The sequence below is a fragment of the Microtus oregoni genome, unplaced genomic scaffold (genome assembly GCF_018167655.1).
Source record: "Microtus oregoni isolate MIOR12 unplaced genomic scaffold, Mior012 000012F_ref0000307, whole genome shotgun sequence".
Classification (NCBI taxonomy): Eukaryota; Metazoa; Chordata; class Mammalia; order Rodentia; family Cricetidae; genus Microtus; species Microtus oregoni.
The window spans coordinates 14,632,959-14,655,162 of NW_024543071.1; the positions used below are offsets into that span (position 1 = coordinate 14,632,959).

Here is a 22,204-nt window from a genome sequence, read left to right on the forward strand (position 1 = left end):
GAGAGATGGATCAGAGGTTAAGAGCATTGCCTATTCTTCCAGAGGACCCAAGTTCAATCCCAGCACCTACATGACAGTTCACAACCATCCATAGGTAACTCCAGTCCCAGGGGAGTGAACCCTTCGTCTGAAGGACTTCTGCACACACATGGTGTAGTCACAGACTCTGGAAAACACACATATATGCATAAAATTAAATAAATAAACATTTTTAAAAGATTTATTTATTATGTGTACAGTATTCTGCCCACATATATGCCTACAGGCCAGAAGAGGGCACCAGATCTCACTGCAGATGGTTGTGAGCCATATGTGGGTTCTGGGAATTGAATTTGGGTCTCTGGAAGAGCAGCTAATGTTCTTAACCTCAGAGCCATCTCTCCAGCCCTGAATAAACATTGTTTTGATGGAGGAAGGTCATTGGCTAATAAAGGAACTGCCTTGGCCCATTTTATTGGTTGAAAGATAGGTGGGAGGAGTAGGCAGAACAGGACGCTGGGAGGAAGAGGAAGTGAGCTCAGTCTTGACAGCTCTCCTCTCTGCAGCAGATGCCTGAGAGAGACGCCATGCTCCTCGCTCCTGGGCAGATGCACGCTATGAAGCTCCGACCCAGGATGGACATAGGCTAGAATCTTCCCGGTAAGCGCACCTAGGGGCGCAACACAGATGATTAGAAATGGGCTAAATTAATATGTGAGAATTAGCCTAGAAGAGAATGGGCCAAGCAGTGTTTAAATGAATACAGTTTGTGTGTTGTTATTTCGGAGCATAAGCTAGCCGAGCAGGTGGCCGGGGTGCTGGGAACGCAGCCCCGCTGCCCCATTACTACATTGTTTAAAGTTGTATTTATTATGTATACAGTGTTCTGCCTGCATGTATGCTTTCAGGCCAGAAGAGAGCACCAGATCTCATTATAGATAGTTGAGCCATCATGTAGTTGCTGGGACCTCTAGAAGAGCACTGTCTGGAAGAGCAGTCAGTGCTCTTGACCTCTGAACCATCTCTCCAGCCCCAATGAATAAATATTTCTAAAAGAGGAAAGTGTACATCCCCGAAACATGAGGGATATTTCTAGAGCCAGAGTGAATAAACCCTGACTCACAACTTGACCCCTATTTCCCTCATTGAGCCTAAAACCTCAGAGCAGCAAGCACAAAGGCACCCGTACTAAAATTCAGGGTCTGCACCTTCTCAGTCTCGGCTTGAACTTGGTCTGACGTGTATCCGTCCACCAACCAGGTAAAACGAGACTCTCCTGAGGAAGTACACACAGGTAAAGCTGACCAGTCCATGGGGCCTGTCACTCATGTCTAGGCTGGCATGAGATCAGCCCATGGATAACCTTGACTAGTCCTCAGGTGCTGGTTACAGAGGGACAAAGTTATATAAACAGCAGGTTCTAGAAGTAGGAGTCCTCTTGGGTGTGACAAACTGAAAATTTACCAGCTGTGGAGACGGAAAGTCTGAAATGGGTCCTACTGGCTAAAAGGAAGGTGTTGGCTTGACTCTTCCCTTCTGCAGGCTTCTGTGCTTGAATCTCTCATCTCTCTCTTTCTGGTGGGAAAAGTCTTTTCTGGCAGGCATCAGTATGACTCTGGCCCACCTCTTCCATGTTTGAAGTTCTCATAATTACATTGGATTCATATGTAGTCTAGAGTACTCTCTTAAGATTATTATTTTAGGGCTGGAGAGATGGCTCAGTGGTTAAGAGCATTGCCTGCTCTTCCAAAGGTCATGAGTTCAATTCCCAGCAACCATATGGTGGCTCACAACCATCTGTAATGAGATTTAGTGCCCTCTTCTGGCCTGCGGACACACACACAGAATATTGTATACATAATAAATAAATAAATATTAAAAAAAATAAAAAAAGAGAAGATTATTATTTTATTCAGGTTATGAGTTTGCTTGCACAAATTTGTGTGATACGTGCACATAGGAATCCTCGGAGGCCAGATTCCCTAAACCTGGAGTTGCAGGGGGCTGTGGACCATCTCGCAGGTGCTGGGACTTTATTAAAAAGGGGTGGAAGCGTCCAATGTTCTGAGGAGTGCATGTGTAAGCTCAGGCTACTGCCTTTTGCTTGGGGTCACTGGGCCCTAGTTCCTGCTCAGTCTACACACTGGCTGGCTCCCAGCCAGCTCAAGGTGTTTCTCTTTGCCTAGTAACAGGGAGGTGAGGCTAAAGCAGGCATGTAAGGGAAGAATGCAACTGTAAAGTGGTGGAGAGAAGCTCTGTCCTGGACTGTTCTGGCTCTGCCAAAGGCTGGAGAAAAATCCCACTAGGCTGAAGGAGGCAAGTGAATGGGAAGAGTTAAAGGGAAATCATACCAGGGGCTGAGGGCTTGAAAAGCCTGGGTACCTGAGGGGTTGCTTGTTTGGGGACAGGGTCTCTCGTAGCCCAGGCTGCTCTCTAACAGGTTGACCCTGAATTCCTGGTCTTCCTGCCTCTACTCCAAGAGTCCTGGGACTACAGGCTGGATCTGGTGGGATTGTACCCTGGGCTTTGGGCATGTTAGACACTCTATTAACAGATCTACATTCCCGGATGAGAAGGTGGGGGGCTGAATGCCTGACTCAGGAAAGGTTGCTGAAGGCCATCAGTCAGACACGCAAGACCCAGGCCATGAACCAGAGCCCGGGTCCAGCAACTTGTGGTGGTTAAGAATTGTGTACCCAGCCGGACGGCACACCTTTAATTCCAGCACTCGGTTGGTAGAGGCAGCAGGATCTGTGTGAGTTCGAGGCCAGCCTGGGTCTAAAGAGCAAGTTCCAGGGCAGGCTTCAAAGCTACACTGAGAAACCCTGTCTCGAAAAACAAAGAAGCAAACAAAAAAGAATTGCGTATCTATCCACCATCCACAGGTCTGGACCCAGTAAAAATGCTTGCCTCCTGAGGTTCAGGTCATGTACTCCTACGTCTGCCTGCCGCCTGAGGAGGGCATCTGGCCTCGGCTGCAGTCCCTCACCTACACCTACCTGCCCGCTCCCCTGCTGCTGCCGCCCATCCAGACCCACAACTTCTGCAGCCGGCCGGCCGGGCTGAGCGCGGCCCCGCGTGAATTCCACTGCTTCTACCGTGCGACCCTGGCCTCCACGCCGCCCTGGTGGTTCTTCCCGCGGCCGTGTGCCGCGACCCTTGGCCCGTCGTTCCCCGCGGCCGGCGCGTCAGCACCATCCCAGCCCGCGCCCGACGCCGAGGGCTGGGGACAGTGGCCTGAGGGCGGCAGCCTGCAGCTGCGGCTGCGCTGGGGATGCGTGGAGCGCACGCGGGGACGGCCCCTGCCGCTGCCAGACGCGGTGCGCCGCGAGCTGCGGCGCGTGTACGGCACCTACCCACGCACCGACGTACGCGTCACCCGGCGCGGCAGCCAGTTCTTGCTGCAGGCCGCGCCGCGCGTGGGCGAGCCCGAGTACCAGGTGGCGAGGCGTGTAGTGCGCCGGCCGGCAGGCGGTGGGGACGGCGGGGACGGCGGGGACAGCCGGGCCGCTCCCGAGGCGGTGCAGCGTGGCCGCCCCAAGAAGAAGCAAGGTCTGCGCTGAGCGCGCCTGCGCGCCTGCCGGCCCCGAGTATGGTTTCTCTTGAGTGAAACCCGCTCGACGGTGCGGGAAAGGAGAGAAGGTCTTGGGGTGAAAGCAGCACCTAGATGCTTCTCTCCGCCCTTAGCCGGCTGTGTGGGCCCCGCTTGCCCTCCTCTTCCAGCTTGTCTAGTGTTCACTGCGAGATAGTTTTTTGTTGGTTTCTTTTTCAAGACAGGGTTTCTTTGTGTAGTCTTGGCTGCCCTGGAACTCGCTCTGTAGACCAGGCTGGCCTCAAACTCACAGACATCTGCCTGCCTCACAGTCCGACTCCTTTTAACTGTTAAGAAGTTGGCATTTTGCCAGCCTCTCTGCGTGTCTGGGGCTTCAACAGCATCTCTGCAGTGCACACTCGATGATCTTCTAGACTCATCTTCCTGGACTCACTCTCCAGACCTAGGGTGGTTTTGAAGTGTGGGAGTAACTGGAAAATGTCACTTGTGAGCTAGGTTTAGAGCTGCTTCTGACGTTTTCCTAGCCATGTGTCCTCTCTGGGCCCCTCAACTATCACATCTGTAAAACATATAAAATTAGCTTACCTAGATGTTCAGAGGAATCTCATTCATTCTTTTACCCTTTTTATTATTTATTGTTTTGATTTTATTTTATTTTTGAGATAGGGTTTCTTTGTATAACCGCCTTTAGATGTCCTGGAACTTGCTTTGTAGACCAGGCTGGCCTCGAACTCACAGAGATCCGCCTGCCTCTGCCTCCAAATGCTGGGATTAAAGGCTTGTATCACCACGCCGGGTTTATCCCAATTCTTGCTAACATTCTTTAGTTTCATAATAAAGAAGGTCTTGCTATTATTTAACCCTGGCTGACCTCAAACTGGCAGCAGTTTTCCTGTCTCAGCCTACTTGGGGGTCCCCGTATATAATGGGACCACACTTTACTAGTTTTTTTCCCTCAGAAATGGAGCTGGGGGCTGGGTGGCGGCGGCGCATGCTTTTAATGCAGTATTTTAGTAGTGGTGTTGATGGGCTTGAATGGAGAAACCTTTAATCCTGGCACTCAGAAGCAGAGGTTTACAGATCTTGATCTCTGTAAGTTCCAAACTAGAGCCAGGGCTACATAGTAAGACTGCAAAACCTTATCAGGTGTGTGTCTGTCTGTGTGTTTGTGGATTATGTATGCATATCAGTGTAGGTTGTAGGTGTCCGAGGAGGCCCCACTCCTCAGCCCACTTTGTTTTTTTTTTGTTTTGTTTGGTTTGGTTTTTTTTTTTGTTTGTTTTTTGTTTTGGTTTTTCGAGACAGGATTTCTCTGTGGCTTTGGAGCCTGTGCTGGAACTAACTCTGTAGACCAGGCTGGTCTCGAACTCACAGAGATCCACCTGCCTCTGCCTCCCGAATGCTGGGATTAAAGGCGTGCGCCACCATTGCCCGGCAGCCCACTTTTTTTTAAATTAGCTTATTTTGATTTATGTGCATTGGTGTTTTGCCTGCATATATGTCTGTGTGAGGCTATCAGATCTTGGAGTTAAACAGTTGTTGGCTGCCAGGTGGGTCCCCACCCCCCTTGTTTTTTGAAACAGGGTTTCTCACTGGAACCTGGGGCTTACCACTATGCTAGAACTAGTAGGAGCCAACCATCTTCCTCTTTCCACACCCCAGTGCTGGGGGGATAGGCATGACCAGTATGCCTGGCTTTTTACGTGGGTGTTGAAGTTGTAACTCAGGCCCTGTTGGTACACACACACACACACACTCACAATGAATAAACTGACTCTGCCCCCAGAGTGCTGGGATTAAAGGTGTGCAACACCACTGCCTGCTATGTTACTATAATGTTAAAAGAGGTTTCAAAAATAAATTCTATATAACTGTCACTGATTTTTTCATATTTTTATTTATTTTTGAGACAGCGTCTTATTGTATAGCCTAGCTGACCTAGAATTTGCTTTATAGACCAAAATGGCCTTGAATCCACAAGAGATCTGCCTGCTTCTGCCTCTCAGGCACTAAGTTATTTTTTTATCATGTCTGGATATTGTAGCAGGCTTTCTTTGGGGCCATCAACCCGCTCCCAAATCATGACACGGAGACTTAATATTAATTATGAATGCTCGGCCTTATCTTATGCTTCTCCCGCTAGCTCTTATAACTGAATTTAGCCTTTTTCATCTTATGTTTTGCCTCGGAGCTTGTTACCTTTCATTCTGTATGTCTACTTTCACCACTTCCTTCTTGGCTGGCTCGTGACTGACGGCCCTGGGTGTTTCTCTTTCTCCCTTGTTCTTTCTCTCCTCTCTGGAGCCTAGAGTCCTCCTCCTACTTACTCTTTCTGCCTGCCAGCCCCACTTATCCCTCCACTACCCACTACTGGCCGGTCATCTTTTTACTGGACCAATCAGGTACCTTAGGCAGACAAGGTAAAACAGCAACCCATCTTTACATAGTTAAACTAATATAACACATCTTTGCCTTGTTAAACAAATATTCCACAATAGAACATTTTTTTACTTTTTTTTTTTCGAGACAGGGTTTCTCTGTGGTTTTGGAGCCTGTCCTGGAACTAGCTCTTGTAGACCAGGCTTGTCTCGAACTCACAGAGATCCGCCTGCCTCTGCCTCCCAAGTGCTGGGATTAAAGGCGTGCGCCACCACCGCCCGGCCCCATTTTTTTACTTTTACATTCATACACTCACATGGCATACGTACTTACGGAAGTCAGAACAATTTTTGGTAAGCAGTTCTCTCCTTCCACCATGTAGATTCTAGAGCTAGAAACTCTGATAGCAAACAATCCTACCTGATAAACTATATCCCCAGCCTCTGATTTTATCTACTTTTATTTTATTTTGTGTGTGTGTGTGTGTGTGCGTGTGTTGTATACCTTATGTATGTCTAGTGCCCTCCAATACCAGAAGAGGGCATTGGGTCCCCTGGGTGCTCTTTCCCCCACTTTTTTTTAAAGGACAGCATCTTACTGTGTATCCCTGACTGGCCTAGAATTCCTATGTAGGACTCAGCTGGTCTAGAACTCAGAGAGAGTTCTAGCTTCCGAGTACTGGGATTAAAGGCATGTGTCTCCATAGCCAAGTTCAAACCACACTTTGAAACAAATGAAGTTTTCAAATAAATGGTGAGCCCCACACCAACATAACATGTTCTCTGCATTCTGTCTGCTCCTTTTCCCTCTTCTTGGGTCTTTCACCCGCCCCGCCAGTCGCTGATGCTCTGCCCTGTAAACATGGTGCCCTGTGGTTTCCCTGTATTGCTCCGGGCTTCACATACTGAAGGGGGAAGACCCCTATTGCAGGTTTCAGAGAAGGACATTGCTTCTCACAGAGCTCACAGCAGCACACTCCACTCCCAGTCCTGCAGGGAGCAGAGCACTTCCTTGTTTGAGCTCCTTTTTGAACTTAACTTTTAAAGCAAAGCGCAGGACTCATAAAACCCAGACTGCCTGAGATCTTACAGTTCATTTGCTCTTCAAGACTCCCTGCCTCAATGTTCATCCTGTCAGGACTCCAGATTTACAAGAGGGTGCTCATCCAAGGTCACATAGTAGGTGGAAATACAGAATTCGCAGCTCCCAGGAGGACCTGAGCACCCAAGCCCTGATCCTCACAGCTGCCCTCTCCTGGCCCTAACACCGCTCAGCCCAAGGATCAGTGTGGAGCCCATCACACAGCAAGGCCTGACAGATAAATTTCAAGTCCCACACCATTTGACAACTGCCCTTCCCACTGAATAATTCCCATTCTACTTAGAAAAACCTAATGAACAAGGCACTAGCAAGATGGTTCAGCCCGTACAGGTATTGAGGCCTAGCTTAACTACTGATTTCAGTACCTGAGACTCACATGGTAGAAGAGAACCAACGCCCCTGTCTTCTGACCTCCACACGCATGCTGTACCATGCATACTCCACACACACATATACACACACACAACAGATAAATAATAAAGTATCTTTTAAAGGACTAGAATAAGAACCATGGTCTCCCACACTTCTGAGGGCTTGCTCTGTGCCAGGTGCTATGCTAAAGCCCCGTGCAGGCGTTTATCAATTCACAAAACTTCGATGTGGATATAATTATTATTTCCATTTACATACGAGGAAGCAGCCTGACACAGTCCTATATCGGTTATAAAATGAGAATGTGATCTTATTGACTTTAATCTCTAGGTCAAACTTCCTCGTCATACACAAGACACATACACAAAATGCAAGGAATGTTTCTTGAGGGAACTGTCACGTGCAGAACCCTGGGTTAGACAATACCAGGGCAAGGGGCTTGTGGATCTACCCACTGAATAGGAACATGAGGAACCTGTACTGTTGGGAAGTTGGAAGAGGCTTCAAAAGACAAATAGAACTCTGCTAGAGAGTGATGGGGAAGAGGCAGCCAAGAAGAGCCTAGCAGGAGACAGCAAGAGCGAGTTTGGCAGCCGCAGGAGGAAGCAGCAGGCCATCATGGAGACAGCAGTGGAAGATCAGCCCTGGAAGCTACGTGGAAACCATTCTGGAGGACTGACAGCGAACAGACACAGGCCGGATAGAGGAGCATGTCTGTAAACACTTGGGAGGTGGAGGCAGCAAGGGTCGTAGTTCAAGGTGATCCTTGGCTAGCTAGAGAGGTATCCTGGGCTATAGAAGGCCTTGTCTCAGAGGGGGGAGGGAGGTGGGGTAGACTGTTAGAAAGTCATGAAGCCTTTGAGCAGAAGAATACCCCAAGTTGATGTTGTAAAGGGTTTGGCCAAGGAGCCTCCAGGAGCACCTGCTGGGCAGCTGTGGATGAGAACCATCCGGTTTCCTGTAACTCTGGCATTGACGGGATAGCACAGCCGGGCACCAGAACTGAGTCCCTAGGGCATTTGCTAGAGCTCACAGCCTATGGAATTCAGTTCTCAGAGCCAGGTGGTTGGTGTTCTCTCAGTCTGGACGCTGCCCTCCAGAGCGCTCTTCTGTGAATTATTTTTACATTTATTTAGTGTGTGTGTGTGTGTGGTGTGTGTGGTGTGTGTGTGTGTCTGTCTATACACAGGGCATGTGAGGTCAGATGGATTTTCTGTTCCACCCTGTGAGTTTCAGGGGCACCAGATATTGTGGTAAGTACCTTGAGCCATCTCATTGGTCCCCTTCTGTAAATGTTCCCCAATCCCAACATGGACAAATTGAGATTCGGGGTGTAGCCTGGGATCTCAGAACACTTCCTACCCACTCAGTTGTGGGGTGCTGAGCTTGGAGCTTGAAATGGGATCCCACAGTAGAGAAATGGACAAGAGCTGGAGCCAAGCATGAGGGGAGGGGCTCAGGGTATGCCAGGGACTGGACATTGCTGAGTCCTTTTATCGCCTGCCCAGATGTGTTCATGGTGGGCCGGTATAGGGGCAAGAGGGGTGAAAGTCGGTAGCGGGGGGGGGGGGGGGGAGCCAAAACTTGCACCTGACTATTTGTAGTTGGAGGAGCTTCCTCAGCTAAGGGGGACTGCCAAGACAGCGGCTCAGGAATGTTAGCTCCAGAAAATGGCCCCCTTGAATGACGTCTTGAGTGTTTGGGATAGCTGAGGGGAGGAGGAAGTCTTCCCTGGGATGCATTTCCAGTTTCTGGAGATGTAAATGACAGCTGGGTGCTCCCCTCACAGGTCCCTGGAGAGGGAAAGCCAAACCAGCAGACTCGGGAGTCACCCTCCCCACAGCCCTGCTGAATCCTGGGAAAGGAGCAGCACTTACCCACAGATCCTCTTCTCTGGCATCCCAGGGGCTGGATCTGCTAAAACCAACTGTGTGGAGCTCCTTATATAGGCCCTCCCCCTGCCCCAGAGCCCCACCCACGCTTGCAGGCTCTTCTGAGAAAGGAGGAAGGTGTGGGAGGGCCAGGCACGCTGTCTGCTGCCCAGAGAGTCCTTTCTGACCTCAAGCCAGAGGCAGGGACAACGCGCCCCAACCCATTCTTCTCAGTGTCCCCTTCCCTATTTTCAGTGCCTGGGTGCTCCTCCCATGCCCGGAGACCAGTCCTCTGGTTCTTTTGCTGTTCTGGATGCCAGGAACCTCTTACCCTGATGATGAACTCAAACCTGATTCCTGGTTTTGAGGCAGGGGGCTGGGGAATTACAAGCATTGCATATAACATAGGCTCCTGGTCTTTTCTGTCAATCGAGGAGACCCTGCAGCCTACGTATATTACCTAAGGGAATAGCAGAGAGGAGGCACACTTGGCCTCCCCACCCCTGTGCCAGGGGTTTAAGCAGCACTCAGGGGAGTTGGCTCCCATTTTGGGGAAGGGAAAAGGAAGAACTTAGGGGACATAGAACCAGGAACTATGGGCAAGGTCGGGTTAGCTGTGGCATCTCTAGCAGATGTCCTTAACCTGAGGGTCTCGACCCTTTTGTGGGTAGAATGACCCCTTTCCATGGGAGTCACAAAACCATCGGGAAACACAGATATTAAATTACAATTCATAACAGTAGCAAAATTACAGTTATGAAGTAGCAATGAAAATAACGTTATGGTTGGGGGTCACCACAACATGAGGAACTGTATTAAAGGGTCGCAGCATTAGGAAGGTTGAGAACCGCTGCTCTAGAGATTCATGGAAATGCCACCTGACATTTTGCCTGTGGTAATCCCCTCCCTCTGCCCAATCTTCTTTCCTGGGGCCCCAGAACCTGACCTGGTCTGCACAGAGTTAAGTCTCCCCAGAATCTGAGTTAGGAATAGAGAGGCTCCCCCTAGCAACTTTTGGCATCGTTCTTCCCTGAGAATCCAGGATGATCTTTCTGATATCTAGCTACATCTCAGAGCCAGTCCGGCAAGAATCGGGGAGTTGCGGAGGAGGAGGAAGACCCAACCTCAGAGTGGCTGCTGCAGGGGTCTTGGGTCAGAACTCAGCAGGCAGCCCTGCTGAGGAAACCTGTAAGTTCCGAGAATGAGGCTGGTAAGGCATGAACAGTCATCAGTATTGTGCAATGGGCAAAGGGGAGGAGGAAAGGGTACCCAAAAGGGAGGGCTGGCAGGGGCCTGGGGCTAAAGAGGGAGACCATAAAGTGGCTGTCACCCCACCTCTTATTAACCCTGGCAGAGCCAGGCTGGCAGCGGAGAAGCCAAGCCTGTTCTCCATCTCCTCTTTCCTTCCCCTTCTCAGCAGCCACGCACCCCGCCAGGGAGAAGGGAGCCATGGTGAGGGACGCAGGGCAAGGAAGGCAGGCAGAAATCTCTTTTCTCCAGATCTTGGCTCTACTTCAGTCTCTAGGGAATGGGTCAGCACTTTCTCTCTGGGACCGAGTTTCTAGAGGCTAGCAGTTCCTGGGACCCTGGCACCCTACTGGCACTGAACCAAGGCTCCCCCATGCTGATTGGGATGGGCCCTTCAACAATCGAAAGGGATTCTAGGCACCCATTTTTGAGTTCAAAAGAAGGCATGCTTGTGGGCTTCCTCACAGAGCATTGGGGAAGCTGAGGCAGCAGAACAAAAAGCGGAAGCTGAGACCTTACTTACTAGGTCCTGGTGTGTAGCTGTCCTGTCTCTTCTAGGTTATTAGCCCTGCCAGAGTAGGCAAGAGGGCACAGGGTGTGGAGGAGGTCTACCAGCCATCATGGATCTAGGCTCAGGTCTATCCTCATGCCAAGCATTTAATGTTCATTACGTTAAGACCCTGGAAGCCACCTCTTGGGAAGACATCAAGGGACAAAGGGGAGGGATACATGAGGTCCTGGAATTCAGGTCCTAAGAGCTGACTGAGTGAGAGGACTTGAAGCCAGGCTGAACACGAAGGGGGAGGTGCTGGAATTTGGGGGAGATCATTAGATTTTGCAATAGGAGACACCACATCCAGTCGGGAAGCTGTGGAGATTGAAGAAGGGCAAGAGAGACAAGGAAGAGGAAAGGAAAATCTATAGGCTTTCCAGGTGAGGATCCTAGGGGCGAGGAAATTAGGCGGGCAGGAAAATCCAGGGTTCCTTCAGGAATAAAGGCTGAAAGGTCCGGGACCTCTAGCGGACAAAAGAGAACAACACAGTGATGCCTCTCTTCCCAAAACAAACATGGCCGCCGGGGAACCGGTCCGAAACGCTAAGACATTGGAGAATGGGGAAAGAAGCCCTGCCCCGGTATGGGCAAATCGCCCTCCTTCAAAATGGCCACCACGGCGTCTCTGGGCCCCGCCTTTGATCTCGTTGGTGGGACTAGGGGATAAGAACTGCACCGCGCGGGACTAGTCGCCGGCGGCGCCTGACGGAGCAGGTGATTTCCCCTCCAGCCCCGGGCCTAGGGCTAGGAGAGTCGCGGAGAGCATTGGCACAGGGTACCCCTCCTCGCGTTCCCTATGGTACCCCCCGGGAGGGGGGTCGGCCGGACCCCTTTCTCTAATTGTCTCCCGTGGCCTGTATCGAGGACCATCTAGCTTGTTCAGGCCTATCTCGTCATGTGACTCACCCCTCCCAAGGCGGCTATTGCATCCCTGGGTTCTCAGGCCCCCTGTTCTGGACGCTTCTGAGTGCCCTGCTAACGGTTATAAAAAGCTCTTGCTTCAAGGGTGGGCCATCAATGAGATCCCACTTCCTGTGTTCACCTCCCAGGGTTTGTGCACCTGCCTGACGTTAGATGGCGGGATCCTTTGCTCCCCACAATGTCCTTGGTACCTCTAAGACCTGGCGTGGGGATCAGGGTGAAATAGTTTTTGCTGGGGCTTTCGTTGGGCTGCATCATGACTTTATAATAGGGCAGGGAGAAATAGTGAAGACCTTTGGGCTAGACCCCTTACTGCTCCCTTAAACCTCCAGGACTCCTTCCCACGTTGCTTCCCAGGAATTCTGCGTTCACATGGCCTGCGCTCAACCCCCATTTAGTTTCTGTCCACTCCAGGGGAGTAGTGGACACTGCTTATCCTAAGCTAAGTTGCCCAGAGGATCTCTCTAGCCCTGCACCCTCTAATAGAGTGTCTAACAGATGCAGACCTATATCTGGTCCTTTGGGAGGCTCAGGCTATCCCAGGGCAAGGAGGATGGGCAGCTGAGCTTTTTGGCTGTGCGGAGAAAGTGAGTCCAGCAGAGCGGTGTTTGTAGAGGCGCAGGGAGAAGGGAGTGAGCAAAGATTCTGTTGTGGGTGAGACTGCTGGCCAGGCAAGAGAGGCCCAGAGTACAGGTCCGGGCCACACCATTGGCCTCACGAGAGCTAGTGTAATAGCGAGGCTGCGGAAGCCAGGCTGCCTGTGTGTGAAACTGTCATTAACCTATCCCATGACCTTGGGAAAGTTTCTCACATTTTCGGTGTCTTCATTTCCTCCCAGGTACTGGGCATATTAGTATCCACATTTCAAGGCTGTTACTGGGATTAAGGAAGTTAATGCACTGCTCTATACGCAGCCAGTAGACACTTTCTAACGATCAGTGCAAGTGTTTCTGTTTAATGTTTTTCGATTTATTTCATTTCACATATATCACCATTTTGCTTGCATGTATGTCCGTGTACCACATGCACACCCGGTACCCTTGACGGTCAAAAGAGAGGGACTGGAGTTGTGAACAGTTGTGAGCTATGTGTGTGCTAGGAATCAAACTTAGGTCTTCTGCAGGCACACCCAGTGCTCTGACTGTTGTTCGGTCTCTCCAGCCCCCATCAGATGAGTTGTAGCAGGACTCACGGACAATGATTGTCACATTTCATAGGAACCACTAACTAGTGAGCTCTGATCAGAAAGTACTAGGTTCTGTGGGCTCTATCTGGAACTTCAAAAATCTTACGGAAATCCTGGGGTGCTGCTCAGGTTGACTTAGGAAGCCAATTTAGTTGTTCACATCTCCCCCAACTCCGGAACTATGGGGAGAAAATATTAGGAGGTGTTCTCAAACAGGAAGGATATGTCAGGGAAAGCTGGGAGGAGAGAAAAGGGTGGGAAGAGAGACGTGACAGGCTTTGAAATCTGAACCATGTTTGGTCAGTCCAAAAACTGGAGGAGATAGGATGGTCTCTTAGCAGAAGAGCCAGCCCCAGAACCTTGGAGGAGGAAGGCTTTTCCTTTGAAGACAGTGAAGGATTTCCCAGTAACAACTTTGCAGGTTTCTAACACCTTGGTTAGAAACCTCACATTCATCCCCCACAAAGCTTCCTTAGAAATGGGGCTTTCATACAGCAGCAAGTGTCTTCACCCCTCCCCCCAGAGGTTTCCAGGCCACTATCAACAGTCAGGGTGTGAGGATGGGGTAGGTCTCTGGAGGGGGCTACCTTTATAGGACAGTTGCATGATGGGAGCTAGAATGCCCGGGCTAAGGTGTTCAGTCCTGCACCGGGGCCTGGAGCTAAGGGCAGAAGGTGTTCATCTCCCTTGAGAGACAGCAGCTACTCAATCCTCCTTTTAAAGTTCCTTTTTGTGCACTCACAGTCACTCTGATTTAGCACTGAAAGGACCAGGTCACTGGTCCAACCCATGAGGAAGTCTTGATATCCCTCATCCCCAGAGTTACCCCTAAATTAACACTGTAGTATTGCTAGGGACCCAGGTGAGGGTCCATACAATCAAGTGCTGGACTTTCTGGGAAGGTAATAGGAAGTAACTATTAAATTTGATGTTTGTTTGTTTGTTTGTTTTTAAAACAGGGTCTCACTATATAGCACTGGCTAGCCTGGGACTCACTATGTGAACTAGGCTGCTCTCAGTCACAGAGATCCTCCTGCCTCTACTTGCTGAGTGCTGGGATTAAAGGTGTGCGCCACCACATCAGCATTTTGTTAAAGACTTATTTGTGTGTGGTGTGTGTGTGTGAGGTACCAAAAGGATATCCAGTCCTATTGGGTGCCTCCGAGTATGGATGCTGACAAACTCTGGTACTCTGATAAAGCAGAGAGTACTTTGAATCAATGAATCATCTCTCCAGCCCCCACGATTGCATTTTTTAAAAAGATTTATTTATTTATTTATTTGTTTATTTATTTATTATACACTATTCTGCCTGCATGTACACCTGCAGGCCAGAAGAGGGCGCCAGGTCTCATTACAGATGGTTGTGAGCCAGCATGTGGGTGCTGGGAATTGAACTCAGGATCTCTGGAAGAACAGCCTATATGCACTTAACCACTGAGCCATCTCTCCAGCCCCCACAATTGCATCTTAAGTAGTTCATACAGCTGTGATGGGGAGAAGGGGTTGCTGGGGGAGATGGTAGCAGGAGGAGAGAGGTGTCAGGAAGCACCTACAGGCAAGAAATAGTGCCAAATGGCAGCCAAGGGGATAAGAAAGGTGTGGGCCTAGGGAGATGCTTCAGTAGGGAAAGTGTGTACTGTGTGAGCCTGAAGGCCTGAGTTCGGATCCCTAGCACCCACATTAAAAACAAAAACAAAGCAAACAAACAAAACATAAAAGCAGGTATAGCCAGGCACAATAGTACCTGCCTTAAATGCCAAACAGAGGCAGGAGGATCACTGTGAGTTCAAGGCCATATTGGTATACATAGTAGATTCCCGGACAGCCAGGACTAAATAGAGAAACCCTGTCTCAAAGACAAGCAGACAGTCACAACAGGTATGGAGGTGCACAGCTGTAACTCCAGCACTGGGGCTCAAGACAGGAGTGCCATGGCCAGCCGGAAAAGCCAAAATAGAATACTCCAGGTTCATCCCTCTGAGTTCAAGACAATTCTGGTCTGCATAGGGAGTTCTAGGACAGCCAGGACTATAGAGACACTTATTTATTTATCTATTTATCTGTCTATTTATTTTTTAAATTTATTTATTAATTATGGATACAGTGTTCTTCCTGCTCTTCCTGCATATATCCCTGCAGGCCAGAAGAGGGCACCAGATCTCATTACAGATGGTTGTGAGCCACCATGTGGTTGCTGGGACTTGAACTCAGGACCTCTGAAAAAGAAGTCAGTGCTCTGAACCTCTGAGCCATCTCTCCAGCCCCTAGAGACACTATTTTAAACAAAAAGGGGAGAGAAGTGTTGGAAGCAGACAGCCTGATGTCAGCCTCTGGCTCCACTGCAGTGGCAAGACCCCCATGCACCCACACCACACACACAGCAGATGTGGTAGAGAATAATCAGGGTTTGGTAACTAATTGGCTGATGAAAAGCAAGGGATAGAGGGCTGTCATGGTGAATTCCTAGGCTGTTAGCTGAAGAGCTGTGTCTGGATATTCATTTAGGGAGGATACTCCCAGAGGATAAGTGTACTTGAGAGGGTATCACTTAGGGAATGCAAAGTGTGAGGCACCTGGAAGCTTCCATGTGGTGGTGTCACCAGTTGGCAGCTCGGGCTGACCTAGAGGACTGAGCATCTTGGAACCGGTGACATACAGCTGCTAAGGATGGGCCCAGGTGAGACCCTGCAGAGAGAAGGCAGCAGGGCCAGAGGGCCACAGATGGGGCACAGAGGCAGGGGTCAGGAAAGAAGTACCTGAGGGGGAGGACGCCAGAGGCTGTGAGCTCAGGATTGTGGGTGGTGGTGCAGATAGTAACCGAAACTATACACACAGTTCTCAAGACCAAACTCGGGAGTTACGTGGTTCAGCCTCGTAGACCAAAACCTAAAAAGGAACTGGTAACCTTAGCACGAGAAATTAGGGAAAATATGGTATATTCAGTAGGAGTTGGTATGATTGCTTGGGTCCAGGGAAGGGTGAGAGAAGGCAAAATCAAGAGTAGTCCCTCGTAGACCAAAACCTAAAAAGGAACTGGTAACCTTAGCACGAGAAATTAGGGAAAATATGGTATATTCAGTAGGAGTTGGTATGATTGCTTGGGTCCAGGGAAGGGTGAGAGAAGGCAAAATCAAGAGTAGTCCCATGCTTCAGATGTAGTAGCTGAGTGAGGGGTGTGAGGAGGGCATGGGTGTGAGTGAGGGGTGCGTATGTGCAGGGGTGTGAGGAGGGTATGAGTATGGGCGGTTGGATTCTGAGATTCCTCTAGAGCCTTCCAAATGAGAGGGTTGGCTAACATTTGGTTCTCTGAGTCTTGAGCCATTCTTACCATCTGTGCATTCCTGACTCCCAAATAGAGTTTGGGGGTCAAAAGTATGGAGATGGGGGCTGGAGATCTGTCTTGGAGTTAAGAGCACTGTTGCTTTGGGAATGGACAACAGGTTCAGTTCCCAGCACCCACATGGTGGCTTATAATCTTTTGAACTCCAGTTCTAGTAGATCTGGCGCCCTCTTCTGACGCCCTCCCTGAGTACCAGGCATGTACCTTTGTGTCCTTACATAAATGCATGCAAACACGCATGCACAGAAAATAATAAATCTTTTTTAAAAGCTTGTAGATGAATTAAGCCAGAAAATATATACCTAGCACTTGCTGAATACAGACATTTTCCTAGACACTAGGAACCGGAACTGCCAAAGAATAAGGGAGCCAGCAGGTTGGAGAAATAGCAAAGGCAGTGGGGCGGGGAGGAGAGGGGGGAGAGGAGGAGTGGTGATTTAGAAGTGGGCAAGGGCTGGACTGTGCGGTATTCCACAGGCTGGGGGATGACAAAGGTCTTATGGTTCAGGCTGCTGGAAAGGCAGGGGTTGGGCAAGAGGAGAGAATCGATGTAGGACTTCCCCTCCATATGGGCTCCTGAACCAGAAAAAAAAGTCCCTTTGTACAAAGGGTGGGTGGCCGGTCATGGATGGGGGAAGGGCTGTGCTTGGTCCTGAGACCTCCTTACTTTGGGGGCTGGACAATGGGGCCTTGTGATTGGAATTGGGGGCCAAATAGCCCCCTCAGTGATGAGATTCCTTAGCCAAGAAGCATGTGACCCTTCTTGCCACAGGAGATGGGGGAGGGGCCCAACTCCCTTTGGAAGCCTTTAGAGACAGTGTTGTACCCTGTCTGGGGCTGGAGGAGGTAGAAGTGGGCGGCTCAGGGACTGACTGACTCTGCTTGCAGCAGCTGGGGGGGCAGCGCCAGCAGCTGGTTCAGCCTCAGAAGGCAGAGGAGGGATTGCTGCCCCCCCGCCCAGTGGGTGGAAGCAGCCCAGAGACCTGGCAATTCTGTCTTGTGTTCTTTAGAAGAGACAGCATGGAGTTGGAGAGCATCGTCAGTTCCGCCCTCCTTGCCTTTGTGCAGACACACCTCTCGGAGGCCGACGTCAGGTAAGGGCTGCTCCTGAAGGAGCAGGCCAAGTTCAGAGGGGGGTTGCAGACAATACTCTACACTGGCCAGTGAAAAGATGCTTACAAAGTATTCAGCCCAATCTGAGGTGGAACTGACCCAGGTCTTCTGCAAGGATAGTGAACACTCTCTGAGCAGTAGTGGCATAAACCTAATCCTGCACTGGGGAGGCAAAGGCAGACAGATCTCTGTGAGTTCAAGGCCAGCCTGGGCTACATAGTGAGTTCCAGGACAGCCAAGGCTACACAGAGGAAATCGTGTCCTGAAAAACTAAAGAAAAAAAATAGAGGAATTCTTAACCACGTAGCCATGTCTCCAACCCCCCATTTGTTTTCAAGATTATTTATGTCTCGTGTGTGTGTGCAGGTGCCACGAGGCCAGAACTGGGTGTCAGATACCAGGGAGCTGGAAGGATAGGCAGCTGTGAGCTAATTCATGTGGCTTGGGTGAACTGAACCTGGGTCCTCTCAAGAGCAGCAGGTGCTCTTAACTGCTGAGCCATTTCTCCTGCCTGGGAAGAGCTGATTTTTATTTGCTTATATGGTCTCTCACTGTCTATCATCATCTGGACTGGTTGGAAACCAAAGCTGAAGGATTGGGAGGAGATACTCTGGCTCCAAGGGCCGAGCTGACTCATGGGCACCCATGGAACTGAGGACGGACGTCAGACTAGGTGGGGATGCTGAAAATATCCAGGTTCCTAGACAGTGAACTTGTTCTTTCCCACAGTGGCTTGGATGAGGTCATCTTCTCCTATGTGCTGGGGGTCCTGGAGGACCTGGGCCCCTCAGGCCCCTCAGAGGAGAACTTTGATATGGATGCCTTCACAGAGATGATGGAGGCTTATGTGCCTGGCTTCGCCCACATCCCCAGGTAGGGCCTGGCGGGGCGAGAAAGAGGTGGCGGCTGGCTGGGGTTGGGATAGAGCGATCCCCACACCACCTTCTTTGCTTTTTAGGGGCATGGTAGGGGACATGATGCAACAGCTGTCATTGCAGCTGAGTGATGCTAGGAACAAAGGTGAGTGTGGGGCTCTGGCATTTGGAGGACTCTACCCCCACCCCAAGCCCTGGCAAATCCGATACCCTCTCTGCCTCTTGAAGAGAACCTGCACCCACAGAGCTCCTGTGTCCAAGGTCAGGTGCCCATTTTTCCAGAGACCCTGAGGCAACCTGAAAAGCTCAGAGAAGAGACCAGATCTCCTGCTGCTACTGGGGACACCCAACATGAGGTACTAGAAGAAGAGGGGGTACCCATGAAGGACCGTGGGGGTAGGAAAGGAAGGAGTGTGGCCTACAGTTACCATCTGTGCCCACAGGCAGCTGGTTCTGAGGAAGAACTTCTTCCGGGAGTAGATGTCCTCTTGGAGGTATTCCCTACCTGTTCTGTGGAGCAGGCCCAGTGGGTGTTGGCCAAAGCTCGGGGGGACTTGGAAGAAGCAGTGCAGATGCTGACAGAGGGCAAGGAAGAGGGGCCTCCCGGCTGGGACGGCCCAAGTCAGGTACCCTCTCTCAGCCCCACCTCAGCTCTATTGTGTCCCTATCCTCATCTGTGTCCCCTATTGTTGCCACTGCACCTAGAATAGGTCTCCCATATCTGCAGGACTTGCCCAGGCGCCTCCGAGGCCCCCAGAAGGATGAACTGAAGTCCTTCATCCTTCAGAAGTGAGTCTGGGCTGGGCTGGGCTGGGCCCTAGGGTCTTCCCAGGTGGCGGGAGCTTCACGTAGCCAGTGTTTGGCAGGTACATGATGGTGGACAGTGCAGAGGACCAGAAGATTCACCGACCCATGGCTCCCAAGGAGGTAAGAGTTGGGGGTGTGGGATGAGGGGTACTGACCCGTGATTTCAGTCACTCACTGCCTGATTCCTTGACAGGCCCCCAAAAAGCTGATCCGATATATTGACAACCAAGTAGTGAGCACCAAAGGGGAGCGGTTCAAAAACATGCAGAACCCCGAGGCTGAGGAGATGAAGGCCACATACATCAACCTCAAGCCAGCCAGAAAGTACCGCTTCCACTGAGGCCCTGTCAGGACTCTGCCGAGCCTTCCAGATCCCAGAGGGATGCAGCCTCCTGTCCACCCCACTGCCCCTTCTCTATTTCCTTGCTCTAGTGTTAATCTATTCTTGGAGCTGCCTTCATGAGCACAGTAAAGGTGGTCCAAGGAAGGTGTAACTTCTTTCCAGTCATTCCTGCCACTGGGGCAGGAAGAGTTAGTTACACGTGTGTCTGACCTTCTGGTCCTAGCTGCTGTGCCCTGTGCACCAGACCAGAAGGGGTAAAAAGCTCTTTATTTGAAATTCCAGGGTGGGGCAGGGTTTGTCACAGGCCTCTCAACCCCAGGCCCCCACAGTTCAGTTTCCCTACAGCTCAGTGTCAGGCCCCTGCTACACAGTCCAGCTGTGCTCCCACCCCAAGGAAAGTCCGTTAGACCTGCAGGTTGACAAAGGGTGCGAATCCTGCCATGTCCTGGAGTAGCACCAGGGCCTGGTGCAGCGGGGGTTCCACGTCGATGTCCACACCACGGTTCCACAAGCGGCTCAGGCTGGGCTCGGCCACGTGGTGGCAGTGCCGCACCCTCAGCGAGCGCAGCGCCGGGCAGTACTCGGCCAGGGTCCTGAGGAGAAACAGGGTGATGCTAGGTGCAGGGGGCCCTCTCGCTTGGAGGGGGGTGCCCACTAAACCTGCAGCTGGCTCCTGCAAATTCTAGGTTTCCCTCCAGCTCAGGGTCCGCTCTTCTCTACCCTAGGGAGGAGGCCGGAATGGAATTACAGACTCCACCCCCCCCCCCCCCCCCCCCCCCGCTCACTGGGGGCTTCTGGCTCTCAGAGAGTACCAATCCTTGGTTCTGTCCCGCGTTTCAAGATTACCCTCCCTGGTTGCAGAAATGCCAGAAATCAACTTTATGTCACATCTCTCAGTGTGTCAATATTGGTTCAGAAGTCCTTTTTTTTTTAATTATAGGCTTTCTAGCCCCAAAAAAAATATCCCAGAGGTTTTTGACAAGTACAACCCTTCCGCCTACCCCTAGAGTGACTGCCCATCTCCCACCCACTAGCCCCATGCCCAGGCACCTGACACCGTTGCTTCCGACGCGAAGGCAGCCTGTGAGGTCGAGGTGCTCGAGTTGCGGGCAGTTTCGGGCCAACTCTTGGACCGCGGTGTCCCCCACATTAGCGTTGACAGCCAACGAGAGGCTGCGGAGGCTCGCGCCGCGTCTCTGCGCCAGGTACACGATGGCCTCGTCCTTGAGCTGGCGACAGGCGGTGAGGTCTAGCTCCTCCAGAGCCGGGCAGCGGTCGGCGAGGCCACGTAGTGCCAGACCGTCCACCCAGTCACAGTGAGCAAGCGAAAGGCGCTGCAGACGCGGGCAGCCCTCAGCCAGCGCCCCCAGCGTTCGGCGGCTCAGCTGGCCGCAGCCGGCCAGGGCCACGCTCCGGAGCTGCGGATTCCGTGCCAGTACTGGCACCAGGTCCTCGTCCGACAGCCATTCGTGACACGGAGCCAGCGCCAGCTCCTGCAGCCCCTCCGCATCCCGCAGTAGCCGGGCTAACGCGGCCCGAGGAATCTGGGGCCCCACCTGCGGGCGGGAGGCACCGAGACTCAGTTTGCCCCTGGGGCGGGACGCTGCCTGGCAGCCGCCTACCTTGAGGACCAGTCACCTGCCCTCCCAGGAGAGAGCTCACGCTCGCAGCTCCCTGCTCGCCCCCTGGAGGGGCCGGGCTGGAGGCGGGGCGGGGCGGGGCGGGGCCACGCGGGGGCGGGGCTGCGGTCCCCGGCTCACCTGAGCGGCGTCGAAGCGGCGCAGCCTCGCCAGGTGCAGCTGCACGAGCGCTCGGAAGGCGCGGCTGACGCGCTGCAGCCGGAGCAGCTGGCGCAGCGGGACCCAGGTCAGGACGTGCGGGAGCAGCACGTCTTCCCAGGGCAGATCCAGGAGCCTGCGAGGAAAGAGGCGTTGACGTCTCCGGGCCGCTGTGACGTGCGAGTCAGTCTGTTGTACCCCAGAGTCCCGGCTGGCAAGAGCGAGTCCAGGTCCGGCCAGGACTCCGCTGCCCTCCCGCGGGTCTCCTTTCCCTCCCTCGGCCCCTTCAGTGCTCGGTACCTGACAGCTCCCGGTTCTTGCTCCCCTCCGGACTGCTCCATTGGTGGCTCCATCGCAGGCTACTGCGCGTGCGCAGTAAGCTCTTCTAGCTTTGGCCTTGAAGCGGCTGCGGCGAGCCCGCCTCCTTGGTCTGGAGAGACAGACCGATTTAATCGAGTGCGGCCTCACTGAGAATCCTTTCGGAAAGCTTTCCGGATGGCCCCCAAAACTGAGGCAGGACGAACCAGCGATGTACCATCAGATGTCTTCGCAGCTACAGGGCTTGAAGCCCGAGACTGTGCTTTCGGTCTCCGTTGCGGGCCAGTAGCCGCCTCTGAGTGGTGATGGGAGGAGCAGACAAGGCCAAAGGCGGAAGGGGCGGAGCCAGGACTCCTAGGTTACCGAGTGCCTCCCTCTGTCCTCTGGTCGCGTTTAAGCGACTTTGAGGAAAGAAAAGGGGGGGGGGGGACTGCCCAGGTTCTAACTGGTATGCAGTAGGTGCT

At 51.9% G+C, this 22,204-nt stretch overlaps 3 protein-coding genes across 6 annotated transcripts; 2 read left to right on the forward strand and 1 right to left on the reverse strand.

Annotated features, from left to right (window-relative positions):
* The first annotated feature begins 2,906 nt into the window (after nucleotides 1-2,906).
* Nucleotides 2,907-3,542, forward strand: CUNH10orf95 (chromosome unknown C10orf95 homolog). Its single transcript, XM_041661292.1, has one exon. It carries the CDS (start codon nucleotides 2,907-2,909, stop codon nucleotides 3,540-3,542), a length of 636 nt encoding a protein of 211 aa, XP_041517226.1.
* An 8,107-nt stretch (nucleotides 3,543-11,649) lies between these two features.
* Nucleotides 11,650-19,802, forward strand: Cuedc2 (CUE domain containing 2). Of its 4 annotated transcripts, none has more exons than XM_041662009.1 (9): nucleotides 11,650-11,770; nucleotides 17,517-17,600; nucleotides 18,349-18,492; nucleotides 18,578-18,639; nucleotides 18,723-18,850; nucleotides 18,938-19,120; nucleotides 19,222-19,283; nucleotides 19,361-19,421; nucleotides 19,495-19,802. In XM_041662009.1, exons 2-9 carry the CDS (start codon nucleotides 17,527-17,529, stop codon nucleotides 19,639-19,641), a joined length of 861 nt encoding a protein of 286 aa, XP_041517943.1. In that variant the 5' UTR covers nucleotides 11,650-11,770; nucleotides 17,517-17,526; the 3' UTR covers nucleotides 19,642-19,802. The 4 variants fall into 4 exon arrangements, with proteins under 4 accessions (XP_041517943.1, XP_041517946.1, XP_041517944.1 ...); XM_041662012.1 differs by having other exon boundaries at nucleotides 18,777-18,850; XM_041662010.1 differs by having other exon boundaries at nucleotides 11,710-11,770; nucleotides 17,520-17,600.
* Nucleotides 19,803-19,894: 92 nt separating this feature from the next.
* On the reverse strand, nucleotides 19,895-22,065 carry Fbxl15 (F-box and leucine rich repeat protein 15). The gene is made up of 4 exons (XM_041662008.1): nucleotides 21,723-22,065; nucleotides 21,405-21,558; nucleotides 20,695-21,200; nucleotides 19,895-20,237 (listed from the first exon to the last, which is right to left on the reverse strand). Exons 1-4 carry the CDS (start codon nucleotides 21,773-21,775, stop codon nucleotides 20,048-20,050), a joined length of 903 nt encoding a protein of 300 aa, XP_041517942.1. The 5' UTR covers nucleotides 21,776-22,065; the 3' UTR covers nucleotides 19,895-20,047.
* Nucleotides 22,066-22,204: the final 139 nt, after the last annotated feature.